Source organism: Homalodisca vitripennis, chromosome 4 (assembly GCF_021130785.1).
Source record: "Homalodisca vitripennis isolate AUS2020 chromosome 4, UT_GWSS_2.1, whole genome shotgun sequence".
Taxonomy (NCBI): Eukaryota; Metazoa; Arthropoda; class Insecta; order Hemiptera; family Cicadellidae; genus Homalodisca; species Homalodisca vitripennis.
The window spans coordinates 70988237-71010886 of record NC_060210.1 but is presented as its reverse complement, the minus strand read 5'-3'; the positions used below and the strand labels follow the sequence as shown (position 1 = coordinate 71010886).

Here is a 22650-nt window from a genome sequence, read left to right as displayed (position 1 = left end):
TGCCCGACATGCCGGCCATTAGGACCTCATCCTCTCTCTAGAAATGGACATTTGTTTGTCTGCATGCTTGGGTGAAAATAATGGAAGCCAAGTTCTTCGTTAATCAAAACGTGGAATTGTTTGGTCTTTTCAAGAATTGAACGCTTATTTACAGAGCATTAACTAGTTTTAAGAATCGTTGCGTAATTATGTGGCAATGCAAATTTTTGTTTGAAATTTGAAATCTGTCACAAATCGTAACTGAATCTTCAACCTGACCTCTATTCGTGACAATAAGTAGCTTTCCTTTCTTGCTGCGTCTATAGTAATCGAAGACTCCAATATCACTCAGGATTGTCCTTTGCGGCGACTCATCTCGCAGTCAAAGTCCGACCCACTTCCACCTCTTTGTACCCGACTGATCTGGTCCATTGTCCGCTGCTCTGGTGCTGATTATTGCTGCTTGTAAATGACCTGTTTCCTGTATGTAGACACATTGTCACCGCTCTCGACGTAACCAAGTCTATCATGCAGGACAGAACACCTGCTCCCCGGTCCCGATCGTCGAATCCGAATCTGATTTACCACGCCGTTATTTGCACCACTGTGACTTGATTAAACACGCTTTTTGCCACCTCCAACTCCGCCCACTCTCGCCTTTTCTGAAGCCAATCCTGACACGTTCATTGACCTTTGCTCAGTTTCTTTCAACTGAAACGTATTTCACTATTTACACTGCACAACCACAAAATCTAAATTAAATTGTGAGATTTGAATAAAGAATAAGGAATATATTTCGCATCTTTATTTGGTTTGTACAATGTTTTCTTTAACGATTGACATTAATGTCCAAACTACTTCCTCTTGGATGATAATTTGAATCTTAATTTAGAGAATATAAATGATTAATATTTTTGCTGAACTTCGATACGAAAAACATTTATGTTAGTCATGTGAGGGCTGCAGGAATATTTTATTAGAGGCTTAGAATTATAGATAACTAGCTGTTCCCCGCGGCTTCGCACGCTTTTTGTAAGCTTTCCTCGTGTATGAGCACTTCTGGTTCAAGTGAATTATATTGTCAACGCCGATGTAGAGTTGACCTTGTTGACACTATCAAGAAAATCTGCCAAAAGTGTATGTTTATAGCCATTGTACACGTACATGTACTTAATAATAAAGTGGTCTAACATTCAAGCTATAAGGCGAAACAGAAATTCATTTGAAAGACAAATATCCATAAAAACTTAGCGCCTTCACATAGTGTGTGGTTATTATACACAACAATCTCGTAATTGTAGTTTACAATGTGCAGGCACTTTGATAACTTATATATTTTGCAGCGCCTCCTGGTGGTGAGTTACATCAATGGGCATAGCATATAAACCTTCAACGTGGAAAAATACATATACATACAAATTTTCATAATGATCGGTCAAATAGTTTCTGAGTCTATAAAGGCAAACACACAAACATTCATTTATATATATATATATATATATTATATATATATATATATATATATATATATATACTTGCTCCCGGCGGAGCAAGTACTTTTTGCGATTCAATGTTTATTGAAATTATATATATATATATATATATATATATATATATATATATATATATATATATATATGAAAATTTACCGACCTACCGAGGGTGGCAACTAAAGGGTTGGTTTTAGGAGTGGGGAGAAAACATGGAGAAAACTATACGCAACTTCCAAACGTATAGTGGGTGGGATAACTGACTGCGCAAAGTTCCTCGTTCTCCTGGCCGTCATATTTCACCCAGAGACATTGTTGTGGCTGATCCTATTGTAGATTCTTCCAATCTGCCGAGAAGTGAGGCCCGACCTTATCGAAAACTACATGCTGTGAGACGATCACACTCCGCGACAAGTGATTGTATTTGTTAGTTGCTATTCTGTAATTCTGAGACCCTATACTCGGTCAATGTTTATAAAACACGAGTTCCCGTCTCTTTCACACATAAGATTGGGTTTACGGTGAAACCAAACAACATCGTACAAACCCGTTGATAAAGTGTCGCATACAAGCGATGCGTTTTTTGGCAACGTTTGAACCAAGACAGCGCATCGGTCTTCGAATCTAGAAACCGGCATGAAGTATCATCTTCTTCATGATAACATAGTAACAGTTATTGTTACTATGAGGTTAATTCCCAAAGTCCACAACACTGTATTCCAGGAGTCGAAGCCAATTTTCACGGTATAAGAGCACAACCTGAAAGGTTATAAGAACAAAGTTGAAATCGATAGAGGTAATTTTCTTGAGAAAGGAATTAATCTTCAGCAATATTTGTAACCTTTTGATACCCTCCCATTTCGACTTCCACGATAACTAACAAGGATCACGAACAATGTCTTCCTTAGGAAAGATCTCTCTATCGATTTCTAAACAAACCAGGTTGTGTGCTTTTATAATGCAAATTTGCCCTCGTCTCTTGGACTATGAAGATATGTAATCAATGTTTTACAACAGACAAGTTTAATATTATAATGAATTTAAATTTGACGTGACAGTGAGGTCGGACACAGAGCACGGGTATGAGGCTACCACGGCTATTATAACGCCGGTCTGTCACATACTAAATATGAGAATCTCTGTGTGAGGTGACGGAGATTATTGTATCAACTATCTATCACCTTGACCTGACAGTGAGGTCGGACACAGAGCACGGGTATGAGGCTACCACGGCTATTATAGCGCCGGCCTGTGATACTCTAAATAAGAGAATCTCTGTATGAGGTGACGGAGATTATTGTATGAGCTATCTTTCACCTAGACCTGACAGTGAGGTTGGACACAGAGCACGGGTATGAGGCTACTACGGCTATTATAGCGCCGGCCTGTGATACTCTAAATAAGAGAATCTCTGTATGAGGTGACGGAGATTATTGTATGAGCTATCTTTCACCTAGACCTGACAGTGAGGTTGGACACAGAGCACGGGTATGAGGCTACTACGGCTATTATAGCGCCGGCCTGTGATACTCTAAATAAGAGAATCTCTGTATGAGGTGACGGAGATTATTGTATGAGCTATCTATCACCTTGACCTGACAGTGTCGAGGTCGGACACAGATCACGGGTATGAGGCTACCACGGCTATTATAGCGCCGGCCTGTCACATACTAAATATGAGAATCTCTGTGTGAGGTGACGGAGATTATTGTATCAACTATCTATCACCTTGACCTGACAGTGTCGAGGTCGGACACAGAGCACGGGTATGAGGCTACCACGGCTATTATAGCGCCGGCCTGTGATACTCTAAATAAGAGAATCTCTGTATGAGGTGACGGAGATTATTGTATGAGCTATCTATCACCTAGACCTGACAGTGAGGTTGGACACAGAGCACGGGAATGAGGCTACTACGGCTATTATAGCGCCAGCCTGTGACACGCTAAATTAGAGAATCTCTGTGTGAGGTGACGGAGATTATTGTATTAACTATCTATCACCTTGACCTGACAGTGAGGTCGGACACAGAGCACGGGTATGAGGCTACCACGGCTATTATAACGCCGGTCTGTCAAATACTAAATATGAGAATCTCTGTGTGAGGTGACGGAGATTATTGTATCAACTATCTATCACCTTGACCTGACAGTGTCGAGGTCGGACACAGAGCACGGGTATGAGGATACCACGGCTATTATAACGCCGGTCTGTCACATACTAAATATGAGAATCTCTGTGTGAGGTGACGGAGATTATTGTATGAGCTATCTATCACCTAGACCTGACAGTGAGGTTGGACACAGAGTACGGGTATGAGGCTACTACGGCTATTCTAGCGCCAGCCTGTGACACGCTAAATTAGAGAATCTCTGTGTGAGGTGACGGAGATTATTGTATCAACTATCTATCACCTTGACCTGACAGTGAGGTCGAACACAGAACACGGGTATGAGGCTACCACGGCTATTATAACGCCGGTCTGTCACATACTAAATATGAGAATCTCTGTGTGAGGTGACGGAGATTATTGTATAAGCTATCTATCACCTAGACCTGACAGTGAGGTTGGACACAGAGCACAGGTATGAGGCTACTACGGCTATTATAGCGCCGGCCTGTGATACTCTAAATAAGAGAATCTCTGTATGAGGTGACGGAGATTATTGTATGAGCTATCTATCACCTAGACCTGACAGTGAGGTTGGACACAGAGCACGGGAATGAGGCTACTACGGCTATTATAGCGCCAGCCTGTGACACGCTAAATTAGAGAATCTCTGTGTGAGGTGACGGAGATTATTGTATTAACTATCTATCACCTTGACCTGACAGTGAGGTCGGACACAGAGCACGGGTATGAGGCTACCACGGCTATTATAACGCCGGTCTGTCAAATACTAAATATGAGAATCTCTGTGTGAGGTGACGGAGATTATTGTATCAACTATCTATCACCTTGACCTGACAGTGTCGAGGTCGGACACAGAGCACGGGTATAATGATACCACGGCTATTATAACGCTGGTCTGTCACATACTAAATATGAGAATCTCTGTGTGAGGTGACGGAGATTATTGTATGAGCTATCTATCACCTAGACCTGACAGTGAGGTTGGACACAGAGCACAGGTATGAGGCTACCACGGCTATTATAGCGCCGGCCTGTGATACTCTAAATAAGAGAATCTCTGTATGAGGTGACGGAGATTATTGTATGAGCTATCTTTCACCTAGACCTGACAGTGAGGTTGGACACAGAGCACGGGTATGAGGCTACTACGGCTATTATAGCGCCGGCCTGTGATACTCTAAATAAGAGAATCTCTGTATGAGGTGACGGAGATTATTGTATGAGCTATCTTTCACCTAGACCTGACAGTGAGGTTGGACACAGAGCACGGGTATGAGGCTACTACGGCTATTATAGCGCCGGCCTGTGATACTCTAAATAAGAGAATCTCTGTATGAGGTGACGGAGATTATTGTATCAACTATCTATCACCTTGACCTGACAGTGTCGAGGTCGGACACAGATCACGGGTATGAGGCTACCACGGCTATTATAGCGCCGGCCTGTCACATACTAAATATGAGAATCTCTGTGTGAGGTGACGGAGATTATTGTATCAACTATCTATCACCTTGACCTGACAGTGTCGAGGTCGGACACAGAGCACGGGTATGAGGCTACCACGGCTATTATAGCGCCGGCCTGTGATACTCTAAATAAGAGAATCTCTGTATGAGGTGACGGAGATTATTGTATGAGCTATCTATCACCTAGACCTGACAGTGAGGTTGGACACAGAGCACGGGAATGAGGCTACTACGGCTATTATAGCGCCAGCCTGTGACACGCTAAATTAGAGAATCTCTGTGTGAGGTGACGGAGATTATTGTATTAACTATCTATCACCTTGACCTGACAGTGAGGTCGGACACAGAGCACGGGTATGAGGCTACCACGGCTATTATAACGCCGGTCTGTCAAATACTAAATATGAGAATCTCTGTGTGAGGTGACGGAGATTATTGTATCAACTATCTATCACCTTGACCTGACAGTGTCGAGGTCGGACACAGAGCACGGGTATGAGGATACCACGGCTATTATAACGCCGGTCTGTCACATACTAAATATGAGAATCTCTGTGTGAGGTGACGGAGATTATTGTATGAGCTATCTATCACCTAGACCTGACAGTGAGGTTGGACACAGAGTACGGGTATGAGGTTACTACGGCTATTCTAGCGCCAGCCTGTGACACGCTAAATTAGAGAATCTCTGTGTGAGGTGACGGAGATTATTGTATCAACTATCTATCACCTTGACCTGACAGTGAGGTCGAACACAGAACACGGGTATGAGGCTACCACGGCTATTATAACGCCGGTCTGTCACATACTAAATATGAGAATCTCTGTGTGAGGTGACGGAGATTATTGTATAAGCTATCTATCACCTAGACCTGACAGTGAGGTTGGACACAGAGCACAGGTATGAGGCTACTACGGCTATTATAGCGCCGGCCTGTGATACTTACTCTAAATAAGAGAATCTCTGTATGAGGTGACGGAGATTATTGTATGAGCTATCTATCACCTAGACCTGACAGTGAGGTTGGACACAGAGGACGGGAATGAGGCTACTACGGCTATTATAGCGCCAGCCTGTGACACGCTAAATTAGAGAATCTCTGTGTGAGGTGACGGAGATTATTGTATTAACTATCTATCACCTTGACCTGACAGTGAGGTCGGACACAGAGCACGGGTATGAGGCTACCACGGCTATTATAACGCCGGTCTGTCAAATACTAAATATGAGAATCTCTGTGTGAGGTGACGGAGATTATTGTATCAACTATCTATCACCTTGACCTGACAGTGTCGAGGTCGGACACAGAGCACGGGTATAATGATACCACGGCTATTATAACGCTGGTCTGTCACATACTAAATATGAGAATCTCTGTGTGAGGTGACGGAGATTATTGTATGAGCTATCTATCACCTAGACCTGACAGTGAGGTTGGACACAGAGCACAGGTATGAGGCTACTACGGCTATTCTAGCGCCAGCCTGTGACACGCTAAATTAGAGAATCTCTGTGTGAGGTGACGGAGATTATTGTATCAACTATCTATCACCTTGACCTGACAGTGAGGTCGGCCACAGAGCACGGGTATGAGGCTACCACGGCAATTATAACGCCGGTCTGTCACATACTAAATATGAGAATCTCTGTGTGAGGTGACGGAGATTATTGTATGAGCTATCTATCACCTAGACCTGACAGTGAGGTTGGACACAGAGCACGGGTATGAGGCTACTACGGCTATTATAGCGCCAGCCTGTGACACGCTAAATTAAAGAATCTCTTTGTGAGGTGACGGAGATTATTGTATCAACTATCTATCACCTTGACCTGACAGTGAGGTCGGCCACAGAGCACGGGTATGAGGCTATCACGGCTATTATAGCGCCGGCCTGTGACACGCTAAATTATGGGTGTGAAGCCGCGACCACCCACGATCTCGGCTCTAGAACCTACCGCGTGTTTACTTTACCAAACATGCTCTTCACACTTGCTCTGTTCCGTCCACAACCAACCCACAACCCACTATTGGCACGTTCTGGCATTCTTTGGCAACATTACCTATTCTTCTGTCGCCATTCATTGCACGCAAGTGGAGTGACTCATAAAACGTGACATGTGTGAAGTCTACCATTTTTAAATAACTCCGTGTTGGAATTTTTATTAATTCCTTTCCTTCAAAAAGCTTTTTAATATCTATCATGATAAATCAAACCGAATCAATAATGTTGTAAAGAAGAAATTTCTCATTTTGCCGACCAATTATCGACGCCAACAGTTGGAGCTGGTCCAATTCTCCTTCCTCCAACAAACAATAGACATTCGCCGCGCTGTGCTGCACCGAAACCTTCCCTCCACCTGTAATCAGCCTTTCACTACACGGTCACGACCGCAGTCTAGCCATTCCTTTCCTACAGGACCAAAGGAGCTTATTTTAATTTTGTTTTTCTCGTATTTCCTTGAAAGCCCCCGTATACTGGTCGACACAGCAGCGAGGATAAGGCCAGTGACAGTATCGGCCTAGATCCCGCCGCGCCGGCCTCGAGATGGAGAGGTAGGACAGGCCGATCTGTATCGTACACTGGACACACTCTCCACAAATATAGCCGCCGGTCGATCTGTGCATCAGATAAACAGCTGACTCACGCATTGCAGATAACAGTCCCAGTCCTGTTTTCGGGTTGATGAGGCTCTTTACGTTTCCATATTTATGAGCCAAGTAACTCAGGATACAAGGGTTACAGCCGGAAGTGTATACACTTTTGAAAATCATCGTGAGAGTATTATTATTTCATACTTTACAGAATTCTTTACGCTATAGAAGTTTGGTAAGCATTCTAGAGTAAAAAGTGGACCAATCCAATACAAGCTGTATTGCGCTTACAGAAAATACGTTTTATGTAACTCTGGATAGGAAAAGTACATAAAGTTGGGTGGTCCCTCAAGCATCGCATCAAATTCGTTCTTTTCCCACCGTGCTGTTCCTGGCTGTTTAGGCAGTAGAAGGGAGACTTGGCATGCCCGTGGCCTCGAGGCTGGCAACCAGACAATTTGTTGGATCGGGAGAAAGGTGGTAACCTTTACGAAAATATGCGGTGGATCTCCATTCTGACTGGATTTTGGCCCTCAGAACTTGCAACACAAAGTCCGACTCATAAATTATCTTGTTATCTACTTGTACGATATTCACATTTAGCCTTCTGTTCATAATGTAACTTTAGTTCGTAGCTTTAGAGCCACTAATGGCTGAGAGGAAAGGGACTACTTTGAAAGAACAATTATTTGTTTTGGTGGTTATCACTCGAGATGTAAACGTATAAATCATCCATCTACATATTTTTATAGTGACAATATTAAAATAGTTTAGTTTTAGATTTTTTTAGGCAGTTAAATCCAAACTAAATCCAAATTCATTGCACTGGTTTTAATCATTGACGCTTCATTAAAGACCTCTTTACGTACAAAACATTAATGCACAGCTTTTTTAAATGCGTTTGATGACAATGAAAAGCAGAATGGTTTTTTGGAAACATTGAAAACTACTTTGTGCTCACAGCGACGGGGAATTGTGACTGGAGTGATCGTATGATCAGCTCTTTGTCAAATCCATCGTCACTCATTATGTGGTCTGGAGGCAGGAGCTCAAGGGCTTATCGGAACCGCTACCCAATCCGAAAATCTGCAAAGAAGTTCGTTTGTGCATTTGGAGCTTTATGGTGGTTTGAAGATATTTTTCTTCTTTATTTAGGTGATGAGCATGATATGTATTGGGTGAGTTCATTATTGGGGTACATGGAGAGAGTCTAAGCAGAGGTGGGGTAACAAAACATATTCATCCTGGCACACCTTTTGCGTGATCCAAATAATCTCTAGGAGATATCTTACTGCGTTCCACATTCAATGTACAAGCAGATAAGCCCCAATCAATCGTGAAAGTTCCTACAAATCATCGAGGTTGTGGTTTTCCTGGTTGATTGGTTAAGCCCGATACACTTTTGTCAGATGGCCTGAGTAATCATGCAACTAGATCTGGAATTGTTTGGTTTCACTATTGTTGCTCTCAGTGACTTGGCAATGGCTGAAACGACAATTTCATCACATTTGCAATTGTCTAGGAACGTCGTGACGAGAATTTTGTTTGCGTGGGATTCGATTGTAATTCGATCTATATTGGTCTATCGCTGAATGGTCCTAGTTGGGCGAATTAGTTGGTCGTGTTTCGAGTTGTCCAACATTATTGCGCAGTGGGGCATAAGAGACTTGTGAAAAGGAAATGATTTTTCTTTTGTTAAACCTAAAGCAAGGCAAAGGGAAATATTTGGTTTGTATTTTATTGATGTATGACCGTAAAAAGAAATATATATTTTGTGGCTTGGTAGAATCTGACCTATTTTCTCGAGGCCGTTATGTTTAATCGCGACGCGCTTTGTTGGTAGATCATTAAGACCCCTAACATCAAATTATACAGCATTTTTTATTTATATATTCATGGACACATGTGGTGAATATTTAGCATCGGTCTTTGTGGAACACTGTACTGATAAGTTTAAATTATGAATAATTATTGTTGGACTCGAAACCAAAGAAATGATAGAACCTGTAGTTCATATTAGGGTTCAAAACCTCTCTATTGTCAGACCAGAACAATCAGACCAAGGCACTCGGACTAATACAATCAGGTAATGGATTGATTAAATTGACAAAAGCGGCCCTCAATTCTCACGCTGGCTGAGGTCCGAATTACGACCTCACCTTCTCCCCCCCCCCCAACAACTGCAAACCATGGCATAGGTGGAACGAGAAAAATACCGTATCTACTGTGTGGTATTTCATCGCTACAACTGAGATGTATGGACGTTTCGTATACTCTAGCTAGAACATTCGTCTACCTAAAAGAGAAATTATATAGAATATAAAAAAGAATTCCTCGCGTCAATACTGTTATGATTACAGTGGTTTAACATCATTTGAGAAGTATTTTGAATGAACTTGAAAAATTATTTGGAGCTTTCAACGTGTTTTGCCTTACCAAAAACTCATAATACTCAAATACACCAGGAACGGGAAAAAATCTAAACCCTGGTAACAAACTAGAGATGTACCTAAATAATATTTAATTTTATAAATACAAGGTTAACATTTAAATTATTCATACTGATTCATAACTAATCCCTCAAACAATTTACACTCATAATTTACCACTTCCTGATTACTAGAAAAACAAGTATAATTTTCCCACTGTGTCGAGTTAATAGTTTGACTCAGTTGAACATCTAAAAAAAGCTCATGTAGACCTCTGTTTTCTAAATTGTTTTGTTTTAGTGTGGCCAACATTTTTCTGGATATATATATATATATATATATATATATATATATATATATATACAAACACATTATGTGTTATTTTAATTGATAAACCGACTCACTGATGACAAAAGGCCTACAGTCGTATGTTATATTTGCCAAAAAACTGCCATGTACACTGTCTTTCATGATCTCTGACCTCAAAGCACTGGTCAAGTAGCAATACCTGGCATGGCAAAATTGAAAATGAACTAAATACCGTGAAATTGTACATGAACATTTGATAAATGTGATCATTTCGAAAGAATTTTCTTTCTTAGATTTAGGGCCTTTTAAATGTAGTAATTAAAATTAGGAAATACCTCCGATGAATATATTTGTGGACGTTGTGAAGGATTTTTTTCAATGGCTATAACATATCCCACAAAACATATAGGGATAACGTTCGAAAGGGATTGCTTAGAACGCTCATATTATACTGCGATTAAATATGTGTGAATACTTAGAAATACTCTTGTATTTTATGCAGTAGATTTGTAAAGTTTTACTTATATCAAATCCTCAATTATGGATAATGAGATTTTGTTTTTAATCCTTTAAAAGCTGTTCCTTTTGAGCTGGAAATACTTTTCATCTAATAACGTTTTGGAGGGCAAAATTGAACCATAATCTTATATGTAATGGAGATAATGTTAAATCATTTCACCACCAACCCTCTGTTTGATGGGGCGGTATGCGGGTACCCTGCTCACTACACAGCATACCGTCACGTAGATCTAAGAGTGATAGTCATATCATGTGATCCATCACGTGAATGACGAACGTGTCCTTGTAAAGCGTGTACTCGCGGTTACATGACGGACTAGACAGCCTTGTTGTTACATCATCCCCTGTCGATGTCTCCAGGGAGGATCACGTTTCCATGACTGGACTGGAATTGCCGCCACCGCCAGCTGCTGGTGGACTTTCGACTCAGCTGACTGGTCACGTGACCTTCAACACACCTGACTGACTCGCTGTCATTCCATTGTCGAAACCCATTACCGATCAGTATTTTAAACGAAACTCCCCTTTTATTGTGACTTTCCTTTAAATGGTACACCATTTCTTTGTATTTTCATCGCAGTCTATTTAAACTTCATGAAGTGTCATCGAAAAAGTGGTGCACACTACTAAGCAAGATAGACATGCTTTTTCAACAATGCACCACAGGCATTTAGATACTACCCAGAGAGAAACATTAGATTGACAATTAAAATCTTACAAATTTCTTAATATATTATTTTATAGATTCTGTTTTTTTCTGCAGTGGAAACTTCTATATAACATCTAATAATGGGCTGGATATTTTAAAATCATGCCCTATTCTCACCGACTATTACAACAACGTTTTAGTAACTTTTAAAAAATATTTCGTATTAAACACACACCTTAATGTGAGTTTGAAGTTTAAATTTAAAGAGCTTAAGCATAAAGAGAATAAAATCACATTAAAACTATCTAACTTAAAAAATAACAATTATCCACTCATAGATAGACTTTATAAAATATTTCATTTATATCACTTACCAAAATACATCGTTTCGTGATTTTGTCATGGGTTTTGCATACGAGATATTTTAATAATAATAAGCTTGCTTAGTTTATTTTATCGTTTTGGAAACCTCTAAACTGTAGGCAAGCAGCCAGACTAGTCTACAATTTATTAAGTTATCGTTTTTGTGCCCGTTATATATGGTCATTTTTCATCTAAATATGTGTATACAAAAACTTGCTATTTTAGGTTATTGATAAATTTGAATTTGATTTGTTCTAAGAACCTTCTTTATTTAATGAGAACATTTTTTTGAAATTATTAGGTTGTCGTTTTGGTGCTCGTTATATATGGTCATTTGTAATCTAAATATGTGTATACAAAAACTTGCTATTTTAGGCTATTGATAAATTTGAATTTGATAAATGTTCTAAGAACCCTTTTTAATTAATGAGAACATTTTATTTATTGAAAATTTGTTATCTAGTTGTTTTAATGTATAAACCATTCACAGCCATGCCTTGACCTCGGTATTTTTGTAATTATTTTCGTTGAGCACTTTTCTAGTAATGATTACTGATTTTTTATTAAGGTATGATAAATCCTTCACCTATTTGTACTTATCTGGTACATACATCTCTCGTTGATTTGTAGTCACATTTTTGTTAGTTTCTGTCTCATATCGGTACAAAATAGTAGTTTTCATCAAAAGGGGCAAATGAGTTCGTTTTAAATGCGCAATCGTGTTTTTTAGAAAGAGGCGAAGCCGGGAGCTGTTTTCGTGTAGTATGATATAAATATATTTTCTTAGAAGACTTGGAATAAACATAAAAAGATTCTTAACAATCGTGGCTTACTAATTCCTTAAGTTGTTTTCATATGCAGAATTGTCATGGCTTTTTTTAAACTTTGTTAAATTGATTATAATTTACTTCTACTATTCACACATATTTGACAATTGATTTGGTTGCTACCATTAAATCTATATTATATACCTAAAATTTACAGTGTTATATTAATTATATGGATATATTCTTTGGAGACATGTGACAAAAGGTCAGTCGTGTTAATGATCTTAACCAAAGTTTTTTCTTCATCTCTGAAGATGAGGTTAGTTTCTTTCCATGTCTAAAAACGTCAATTTTTGAAATGATCCTCTCTCAAGCTGTTGTTCCCCCGTAAAGACCACTCAGTATTGTATGATCGTAAAGCTAATTAATGGGATCTCAAATCATAACTAGTTCGTGTAGACGATGAGTTGAACCTTCAAGGTATTTCATTGATTTTTTCAGTGTTGACGATTTCCTTGCGCCAAAGAAACTTACTCGGCCAACGAGGAAAAGTCTCCCCGACCGCACGAAGAAGAGAACGTGAAACAAACGTTGCCGAGCGTATTATTAAGTCGAGTCTATTAATTACAGTGCGCGAAACACGTTTTAACAGGCCGCAAACTTAACAATTCTAGGAGTTTAATTAGAAGAACTGGTTACGCGAATGAGGCAACCAGTTGTGTTCGGCGCTTCCTGTGTTGTGTCCCATCAGAGTCACCAACAATGCGTCCACTCGGTCCCACGCGTATTACAACTTCCACTGCAGCTACAACAGTCGCTTTGCTCTTGACTTGCCGATGACGCAACTGTTACTGAGTCTGAGTCCGCTCAGTGCTCAATGACTGCTGCTAGAGGAACAGTTGAGTAACCGCTGGTGTAACCCGCATTCTGGCTACATTCTTGTAGTAACCGTTATATTTATTACTTCTGCTGTTGGAACTGCATCTTCAGCTGCCCATTACCGTCAGCAATTCCTGAGGAAATGTCCTCTTACGTCAGAAGCAATTACCGCGTTTTGTTCTGTTTCCTAGGTTAACTGCGGGACTCAGGAAGTTCTTAGTTTATTCCATTACGACAGATTCAATTTTCAGAGTGTCTCGCGTTGGAGACTTTCAAAAATTAATGATCTGTTTCCTTGTTTATCTAACCTAGTTGTAGGTGGTTTTGCAGGACGATCGAAGACACTGGGTTGCGTAATTACTAGGATATCTTGGACATATTTTATCACTAATGTGTATTATCAAATTGTACAACTATACACCATTAACCCCGGCCATTATTTCGTGATATCCCAAAATTCCCAAGCCATTTTAGACAAAATGTACGAGTTTTCTAAAGAACTAATAACTAGGCTATTCTGTAAGTTATCAAACTAATTTTTTTTTTACTTCTTATAAAATGTACTTTACGGAAATATAAAGAAATAACTATGTAATATCTTTAAAATTATTTGATAATATTAATATATATATATATATATATATATATATATATATATATATATAAATTTTAAAAAATAAAATTTTAAATTTGTCGATAAAAACTATATAGCTAAAGAAATATTTCACCCACAAATATCTATTAATTTTATATTTATTTCATTGTTCATCTAAGGAAACTATTTATTTCCAAGTTGAGTATCATCAATTTTTGTTGATACGTGTCATCAAAGAACGTGTCATGTTTCCTTTTTGCCATTTTTGTCTAAGCAACAAGAACTTTGAAATGCGTAGCACTTAACATAAAACATATAACCAAAGTCATATCTGATAAAATAGTATATAACAACACTGTTTATAACCTACATTAAAACAATTAAAAATCTATTAATACAATATTTACACATCTACTCGTATAATGTGTTCAGAAATGTGAATATAGCTATCACTGAAATCATCGTCACTGCCCACATCCACGCCACTTGCAACTGAGTTACTGATTGGTGTATTTTCACTTACGGAAGACTTTGAACGATTCCTTTTACTAATTTTCAAATTAAATAATAATAATAAACTAAAGTTTAAATGGCGTACATTTTACCGCTTTAACTTAGAAACATTACGCAAGTTGGAATTCACAAAGTAATGAAATACAGCTGTATGTGGCAATCAGTGAGCAGTCAGTTGAGTTAAATTGCAATTTCTCAATAAAATACTGAGTCATAATCGTTAAAGCTTTATGAAAAAATATGCTTCGACGCAATACATCTTTCTACACATGCCAGTGAAATTTCAAAGGATTTTGGTAAATATGTTTATTGTTTATTGTTTATTTCCTTTCAACGGTTAAAGACCACTTTATAACCATAAACATAGTGCAAGGTAGCTAATTACCATAGTGCTCAGACATGACAGGGACAAGCCAAACATGCGATTGGACTTTATATTCCTAGACATGATTGACAATGTACATAATAACCTAAGTATAAATTATAATCAATATAACAGTAATGATAGTAATAATTGTTGAGCAGATACGCAGCCTAGAAATACAATGCAAATTCAAACTATCCGTAAATAAGTAACAGTGCAGAAAACTATAAATGGATAACAAGAACAAAAAAAGAAAAATATGTGGCGAGTAAAATATTAAAATGTGCAAGTCTGCACAATACAGGCGTTGCATTGGTGTTGAAAGGGTTAACGGATTAGTGTTTGCTCTTTAAACGGACTGTTCACACGTCCTTCCAATATACGGAATAATCGTTAATAATAATCTCTGAAATGAAAAGAAAACAAACATTTCTGAATCAGTGCCTCACTAATATTGTATTTTAATACGCATATTTAGAATGTTACAAACACTAAAAGCTTATTAAGCCTGTCCATTGTATTAAAAACAAGACGGTTGATAGTATATATGATAACAATTCTTGTATTTGCCTTCAACACTGATACGTTTTGAAGTGGTAAATATATTTCAAAAAAGGTATAACGGAACTACAGCTGAACAAACAGATGTAACATGATTGTACGGTACATGTTAATACGAGATCCACAAGTGGACCCGCTCGTGCAGCACGTCCTCGCCCTCGTACATAAGTTAACACAGAGCTCACCTCACTCTATGTGATGTGTCAAAAGGTTTAACCCCATTACATAACTTTCAATTATATGAGAGTACATACTTTATAACTGTAGCTAGCTTTATTGACAATCCAGCTATAATAAAATCCAAATCTAATGTGAAGGAAACAAGATTTTTCCGGACATTTGCCATAGTTCAGTGAAACACAAAATCAGTAACACTACGTTTCGAGATTTGCAATCTGATCTCATCTTCAGGTAAATAACTAACCTAACACATAATTACAAACTAGGTAATTCCTAAGTCGGGAATCACAACTACCATGTCGTGTGTCAATTTCACTAACTCTAAAACATGTACTTAATAAAAACTAAACACGACACTAATTATTAAAACTGAACTACAGAGTACAGGTACGCCTGCATTCGTCGACCAACCACCTACGACTGAACGATGGTAAATGTCCGGAAAAAATCCTGTTTCCTTCACAATCCTTCCATCGTCAAAAATAAACTTCAAACAAATCTGCTGGTCGTTACGAATTGTAAAATTATTGCACATTTGATGTATTTATAACTGAAATTTCCTGCTAATACACCTCTCAGTGCCTTGTTATATACACCACATGACTTTGTGGTGTAAAGCCACCCCGACATAATGACTGACATGTAGAAATAGGGTCTCCTATCACATTTTCTCCTATACCAACACAAATTTAACACACTTTCTATACTTCCGCTTTCTCTCTCGTGTTTGTCCTAATCACTGCTTATCTCTCCCACTGCTAGTTCGGTGTGGCCTAAATCGCTATCCAAGGTGCCGTGTAGTAGTTCGTGTTGAGTTTGAAATTAGAGGTTCCTAATAAGTTTCTGTGTAGGTTGAAAGTGGCGTAATAATTTTAAACTCGTGTATCGATAATGTTTAAAAAACAAGAAGCTAGCTAGGTTCGTCTTTTTGCATTTCAATGCTTATTTTTTTACAAAGAGCGTGCCTTAATTTCTGAAGTTAATAATTTGTGTTATTTGTTTTTACTTATTATTCGCATTAGTCATCTTCCAATTTTTAATCTTGAAAATAATAATGACATTAACACTGTTCTTGCGGTAAAATCCAATATTTTCAGTGCAGCTCGATCTAGATAGGCCTACTTATGTTTGGATTTTCCCAGCCAGATCTTCAAGATGATAAAAGGAAGAACAGGTCCAATATTTACAAGCACACCTACAATCATGCCGCTAGGAGTTTTTAACCATATGTACAGGTCTTTTATGTATCATACTTTAAATACGTTTTACTTGTAATTCAGGTACTAAAATTCAATTTAAATGTTTATTTTAGAGTTGTGTAACAAATGAGGTAAAATGTATTTATAAACCAAAAGAAACCACTGCAGATTAAAACATAAACAACTAACTACTAAAGATATAAACCTTTCACACTTTTAACGAAATCACCTGTTATCATCTTAGAGGTTAAACCGGCAATAACCTTTATCACATGACAATCACTATACCAGGGCCACGGCACGCGCAGGTACAAATACAGGGCGGGCCCTATCATCGCGGCGGATATACGCTGTTTGGTTACCCTGCCTGCCACATATCCGCATCGTCAGCCATGTCGAGATCTTCGGGTAGAGCAGTCAAAACTGGTATTGTTCCATGGATTTTATACACAATTTTAATGGTTTTGATCAATCTATTGTGATTGCTTATTAATAATGGAGTGAAGTTACAGACAAGGAGCACTTGGAGAGACAGCTAAAACCTGTAGGAGAAGGCCGCACGACAGCCACTGTATCCTGAGGCTAGGAGCAGGGCTTCTACGTGCTGCTGGAGGATAAGGATTTATCGGTTAGTAGGTGTACTAATGTGTGTCCATGTGATTCTACAGACAAGGAGCTCCAGATGGGCCATGTGCCCGCTAATACGCTGAAGGAGAAGGACGAAAGGCTGCCACTGGTAGCCTGGGAGCTGTACTTCTGCGTGCTGCTGCAGGATAAGGATTTATCGGTTAGTAGGTTTACTAATGTGTGTTCATGTGATGTTACAGACAAGGAACTTCAGATGGGCCATGTGCCCGCTAATACGCTGAAGGAGAAGGACGAAAGGCTGCCACTGGTAGCCTGGGAGCTGTACTTCTGCGTGCTGCTGCAGGATAAGGATTTGTCGGTTAGTAGGTGTACTAATGTGTGTCCATGTGATGTAACAGACAAGGAACTTCAGATGGGCTATGTGCCCGCTAATACGCTGAAGTACAAGGACGAAAGGCTGCCACTGGTAGCCTGGGAGCTGTACTTCTGCGTGCTGCTGCAGGATAAGGATTTATCGGTTAGTAGGTGTACTAATGTGTGTCCATGTGATGTTACAGACAAGGAACTTCAGATGGGCCATGTGCCCGCTAATACGCTGAAGGACAAGGACGAAAGGCTGCCGCTGGTAGCCTGGGAGCCGTACTTCTGCGTGCTGCTGCAGGACGAGCAGACGTTGACGGCCTATCGCAGTGAGGAGTTATCGGTCAGTACATTCTAAGTATTTATAATATATTCGAATAATTTGTTCAGTAACAGATACTTGTTACTTGACAATCTTGTTCCTTTCAGCTCATAAAACTGTTTTATACTGTCATTTAATTTAGCCTAATACGTTAGAACAAACAATCTATTCGAGTTCCACCTGTGATATTAAGAGAAATATCACTTCATTTCTAAAAAGAATTTTGTTTCCTGTTTTATCTGCAAGAATAAGTAAGTATATTAGTAACGGATCAGTCCATTTTGTTGTTTCGTAACTGGAATTACAGTACCATTTCTTTGAAAAGTGTGGAATTAAATATTTTCCATAATACAGTCGGGTGAGGTTAATTGTTAAATGTCTGTTGAGGAAAAATATTCCTAATGCCGAATCTTGGAGACTTGAAATATGTAACTTGCTGTTTTAGCAAAACCTTTGTGATTTAATCATAATATAATGTTTTCTTGGATTATACAGATTGCAGTTAAAATCTCTCTACATTTAGGATATTATTGCCACAGAGCTCTGCACATGTTGGGTTGTAAGGACTCCAGTTTCATTGTACAAGCTGCTTGATCCCGCACTGCTTGAACCCTGAATTGTTTTTCTCAGTTACAAGGGACTGTGAATATCTTAGTCAAATATACGTCTATTACTGCCCAGATATTAATAACTTACCAGTAGTGGTGAGTTACTAATAGCCACTACAACTATAATAGAAACATTGATTCCCTTAATGATAAATTCCTTAACATTTTACATACAATTTGTAACCTGATTACATTTCGTCAAAACAAATAGACTATAATAATGTCTTGTACAATCCCTGAAATGTGAATTTTAATATAGGTAAGGTGACAAAATCGACTATGGTGAAACGGATTATCGTAGAATACTACTACTACTAAACTAAATACTTCCCCACAAAATCGACTCTTATAAGTTAACAAATGTTTCCCTTGATTTTTAAGTATAGAGCATGCAAAACTCCATGTGCCTTGGATTCTATTCTCGAGTTTTAAAAATTCAAACGTATCTAATGTTACATCACTTGAAAGGTGTTCGTAAGCCAAACACTATGGGGAAAACAAAATTAGTTTATTCCTTTTAAATTCATAGTAAAAAGCATAATATATAATACATTACAAACTGCACTATTAAGAAAATAGTAGTAAAGTTTTAAAATATCATTTTTATGTTTATTATCACAATAAACTCACATTTATTATGGTGTGAAACTGGATAGTTACCTCCAGTATTGGTACTCTTATTACGATAAAAATATGTTTATCAGCACCACTTTAACCTGTTATCAGTTTTATTGTTTCATGTCAAGACGATTAAATTGTAGTGAATTAAATTAGAATAATTCAAAATCAGCACAAATGTGATTGTAAATAAATATTACAATTCTATTAGGTTAATTAGATTATTACTATATTAAATTGTTTTGTAGTGTTGCCACAATGAAAAAAGAGAATTTGTTTTAATTCGTGTACATACGTCACTATTTTATAAATAAAAATAATTTTTATTTATCTGTTCCATCAAAAATAGGGTGTTTGTACAACAGTGTTGAAAAACTGACTGATTGTTATTCGAATAACACCGCCTGGAATAATTAGTAAGAAATGCAGCCAACCCTTATATATGTATGTATGTATGTATGTATGTATACATTCACCATTACCATACATCCATACATTATGTTAGGTAATATGTGGTTGATATAGTCTAACATTTAATAAAAATTTGTAAAATTACACTCTAATAGTTGGTAATTCGTAAGTTTATTAATATGTAAAATATATTCGTCAGTATTTCAGTTCATCAATATGTAAAAAATAAATTGTTGATTAATTAATTCGAGTTATTGGTGAAAAAGTTGTATAAGCGTAGGCAAGGGACAATGTTCAAAAACGTTTAAATCCAAAATGGTACAAAGGGGCCTAATTCTTTAAAAAATCTAAGTTTATAAATTAAAAAATAGTTTACTAGAGAATAATAATGAAAAATGTCACTTATCGTAGTCTAATCTTATTCTAGATAACTACTGATATATGATTTTGTTTACGTGACCTCAAGGATTGTATTTCCACTATTCAAAATTAGTCTTCTAGTTTATACTGTGATATTTGACTACGTACTTATTTATTTATTTATACCTTTCGATATACTTATTCCAGTGAAAGATATCTCCAGTGCTATAGTTATATTTACCTTGGTATCTCGATGAAGTAAAAATGTATACATACGTAGGAATAAAAGAGAGGTTATTACGGTTTGGGATAGAATTCTTCCTACTTTCTGTGTAAGGGAGAATTCTTTACCAATTTCATGCACCATATCAAAATAATCGCTTATAAGTTTTGCGTTTATTTGTAGTGTAGTACTCTGAGACAGAACAGATCGCTGAGACATGTTAGTGTTTATTCCTTTTTTTGGCCAGTGTAAAAATGTCACATTACAATGGCAAGATAGGACCTTTTTTGCATCAAGGATTGTTTTATAACAGTGATTAAATAGTGTTCACAATGCATTCGATGCTTTAAGTTCGTCACTGGCGCATTCTGGATTAGCTGTCTGCATCACTACTGATCAAGCACTGTTCTATAAATTAAATGTAAACAAAATGTCTCAGCCTGTTTGCCGAACTTTAAACTGAAAGAGTCAACAGCTGTTTAGTGTCAGTTAAATTTGGATTTGAAAACACAAATATTACCATGTGTAAAATATTCAAGGCAAATTTATCGATATTTTTCTTCCTATACATCTCCCAAGCATTTCAACAAAAATATTTTACAAAAAGAACTAGCCAAACTGGTCCAGCCCGTTTTTGAGATTAGCACTTGGCAACACATTTCCGATTAATTGTATTTATTACATTGCATGATAGGTGCTGTATAATCCTGAACCTACTAATTATTACACATTAACATTGTATTACAGTGAAATTGTGACTTGTGATCAGGATTAAAACTTTAGAAGATGAAAGAGACATAAGTTTACAGAAAGGTAATATTCACGATATTTGTTTATAAGCTTTAGAGTAATGTCTTAAATCCGTTGGTTATCAATACGTATTCTCTAAATGACTGTATCATTTCAATTACAGTAATAACAAACTTGTAATTTTGTTCCTCGTGTTCAATTTCCTGTTTCTTTATGTTATTTTACTGTAAAGAAAGGAACTGACAGAGAACTTTAGATTATGTAATAGAGAATATGTAATTAATTATGTAAGAGAGTATACACCATCGAATGTTAAAATCGCTTTATAAGTTGTAGTGGTATGTATAGGCAACAAACAAATCATTTGGTTCATACATAATTAAAAAAAAATAGTTATGGTTTTAGGTCGTGTTAAGTGATCAGTTGTAAATAATAATTTTAAAATTTCAGTATTTGTATAACACAAATATTGTACGAGACAAAGGGAATTGAGTATGTTATATATACATTAGGATACAAGATCATGGATTTGCAAGAAAATTACAGCAGATCGTTCGTAGATAGTTCTCTGTTCTGTTTATTTGAGAATAATTCAAATTAATTTGAACAGAACTGATGTACACCCACCAAACTCTATGTTTCACTAGTTTCGAATATGACTACTTATTAAATATAAAATCTACCTATTACTTCTCTAACAACAGTTGTGTTGTGTATAGATATTCCCCGGGACTCCTAATGGTCTGCGAGCTAATGTTAAGGTGCGTCCGTCATGTTGTGTTTGTGTGCGTCTGCTCTGTTATTTAATTCTGCTAGCGCTTTGCCCCCTTTTCTGTTCCAACCTTCTCATAATCTTAATGATTATTGGCAGCCATTTTGTTAATATTTTGCATGTTGTTTTTAGATATGTAATTTATTTTTAGTTCGTTGTGTTACGTATATAATGGGCGTCCAGTGATTTGAAAAGGCATTGTATTAAAACTTAATTTTCTTATCGTTTGTAAATGTTATTTTTTGGTGTGTTAATTGCATAGTTTTAATTTTGTTTCAATGTTTGGATCGATATGTGTGATGTTTTAGAAGTACGTTGTTTTAATTGCTTGATATTTAGGCATGTTTTGACATTTTTATAATGAAAAAAAAAATTAAATTTTTTTAAGATTCATGTTTTGCCCCTAGCTTGCAATAATCAGTGTTTAAAAGTAAATGGGTTTTAATTACCTTTAGTGAGCAATCCAAAAACAATATTGCGCTTGCATTTCGATGTTACGACATAATTGTCAAAGTGGTACCATAATTGTTAAAATCTTTCATCACTGGGCCTCGTCATTAATTAAAAACACAAACACGACACATACACGAACACGTAAACATAATTGAAATATTTTATCTCTGTATCCTTGTCAGTGTTCGAGTATGC

At 37.4% G+C, this 22650-nt stretch overlaps 1 protein-coding gene across 2 annotated transcripts in view; it reads left to right on the top strand.

The window, feature by feature from the left end:
• Positions 1–22650, top strand: part of LOC124359500 (ras GTPase-activating protein raskol-like) — a 342763-nt gene that overhangs the window by 147822 nt on the left and 172291 nt on the right. Inside the window, exons 2-3 of one of the 2 annotated variants that reach the window (XM_046812274.1) lie at positions 18136–18281; positions 21950–21991. In XM_046812274.1, the coding sequence (XP_046668230.1) occupies positions 18136–18281; positions 21950–21991 (188 nt within the window). The remainder of the gene's footprint in view (positions 1–18135; positions 18282–21949; positions 21992–22650) is intronic. The other variant, XM_046812276.1, reaches the window with a different exon arrangement.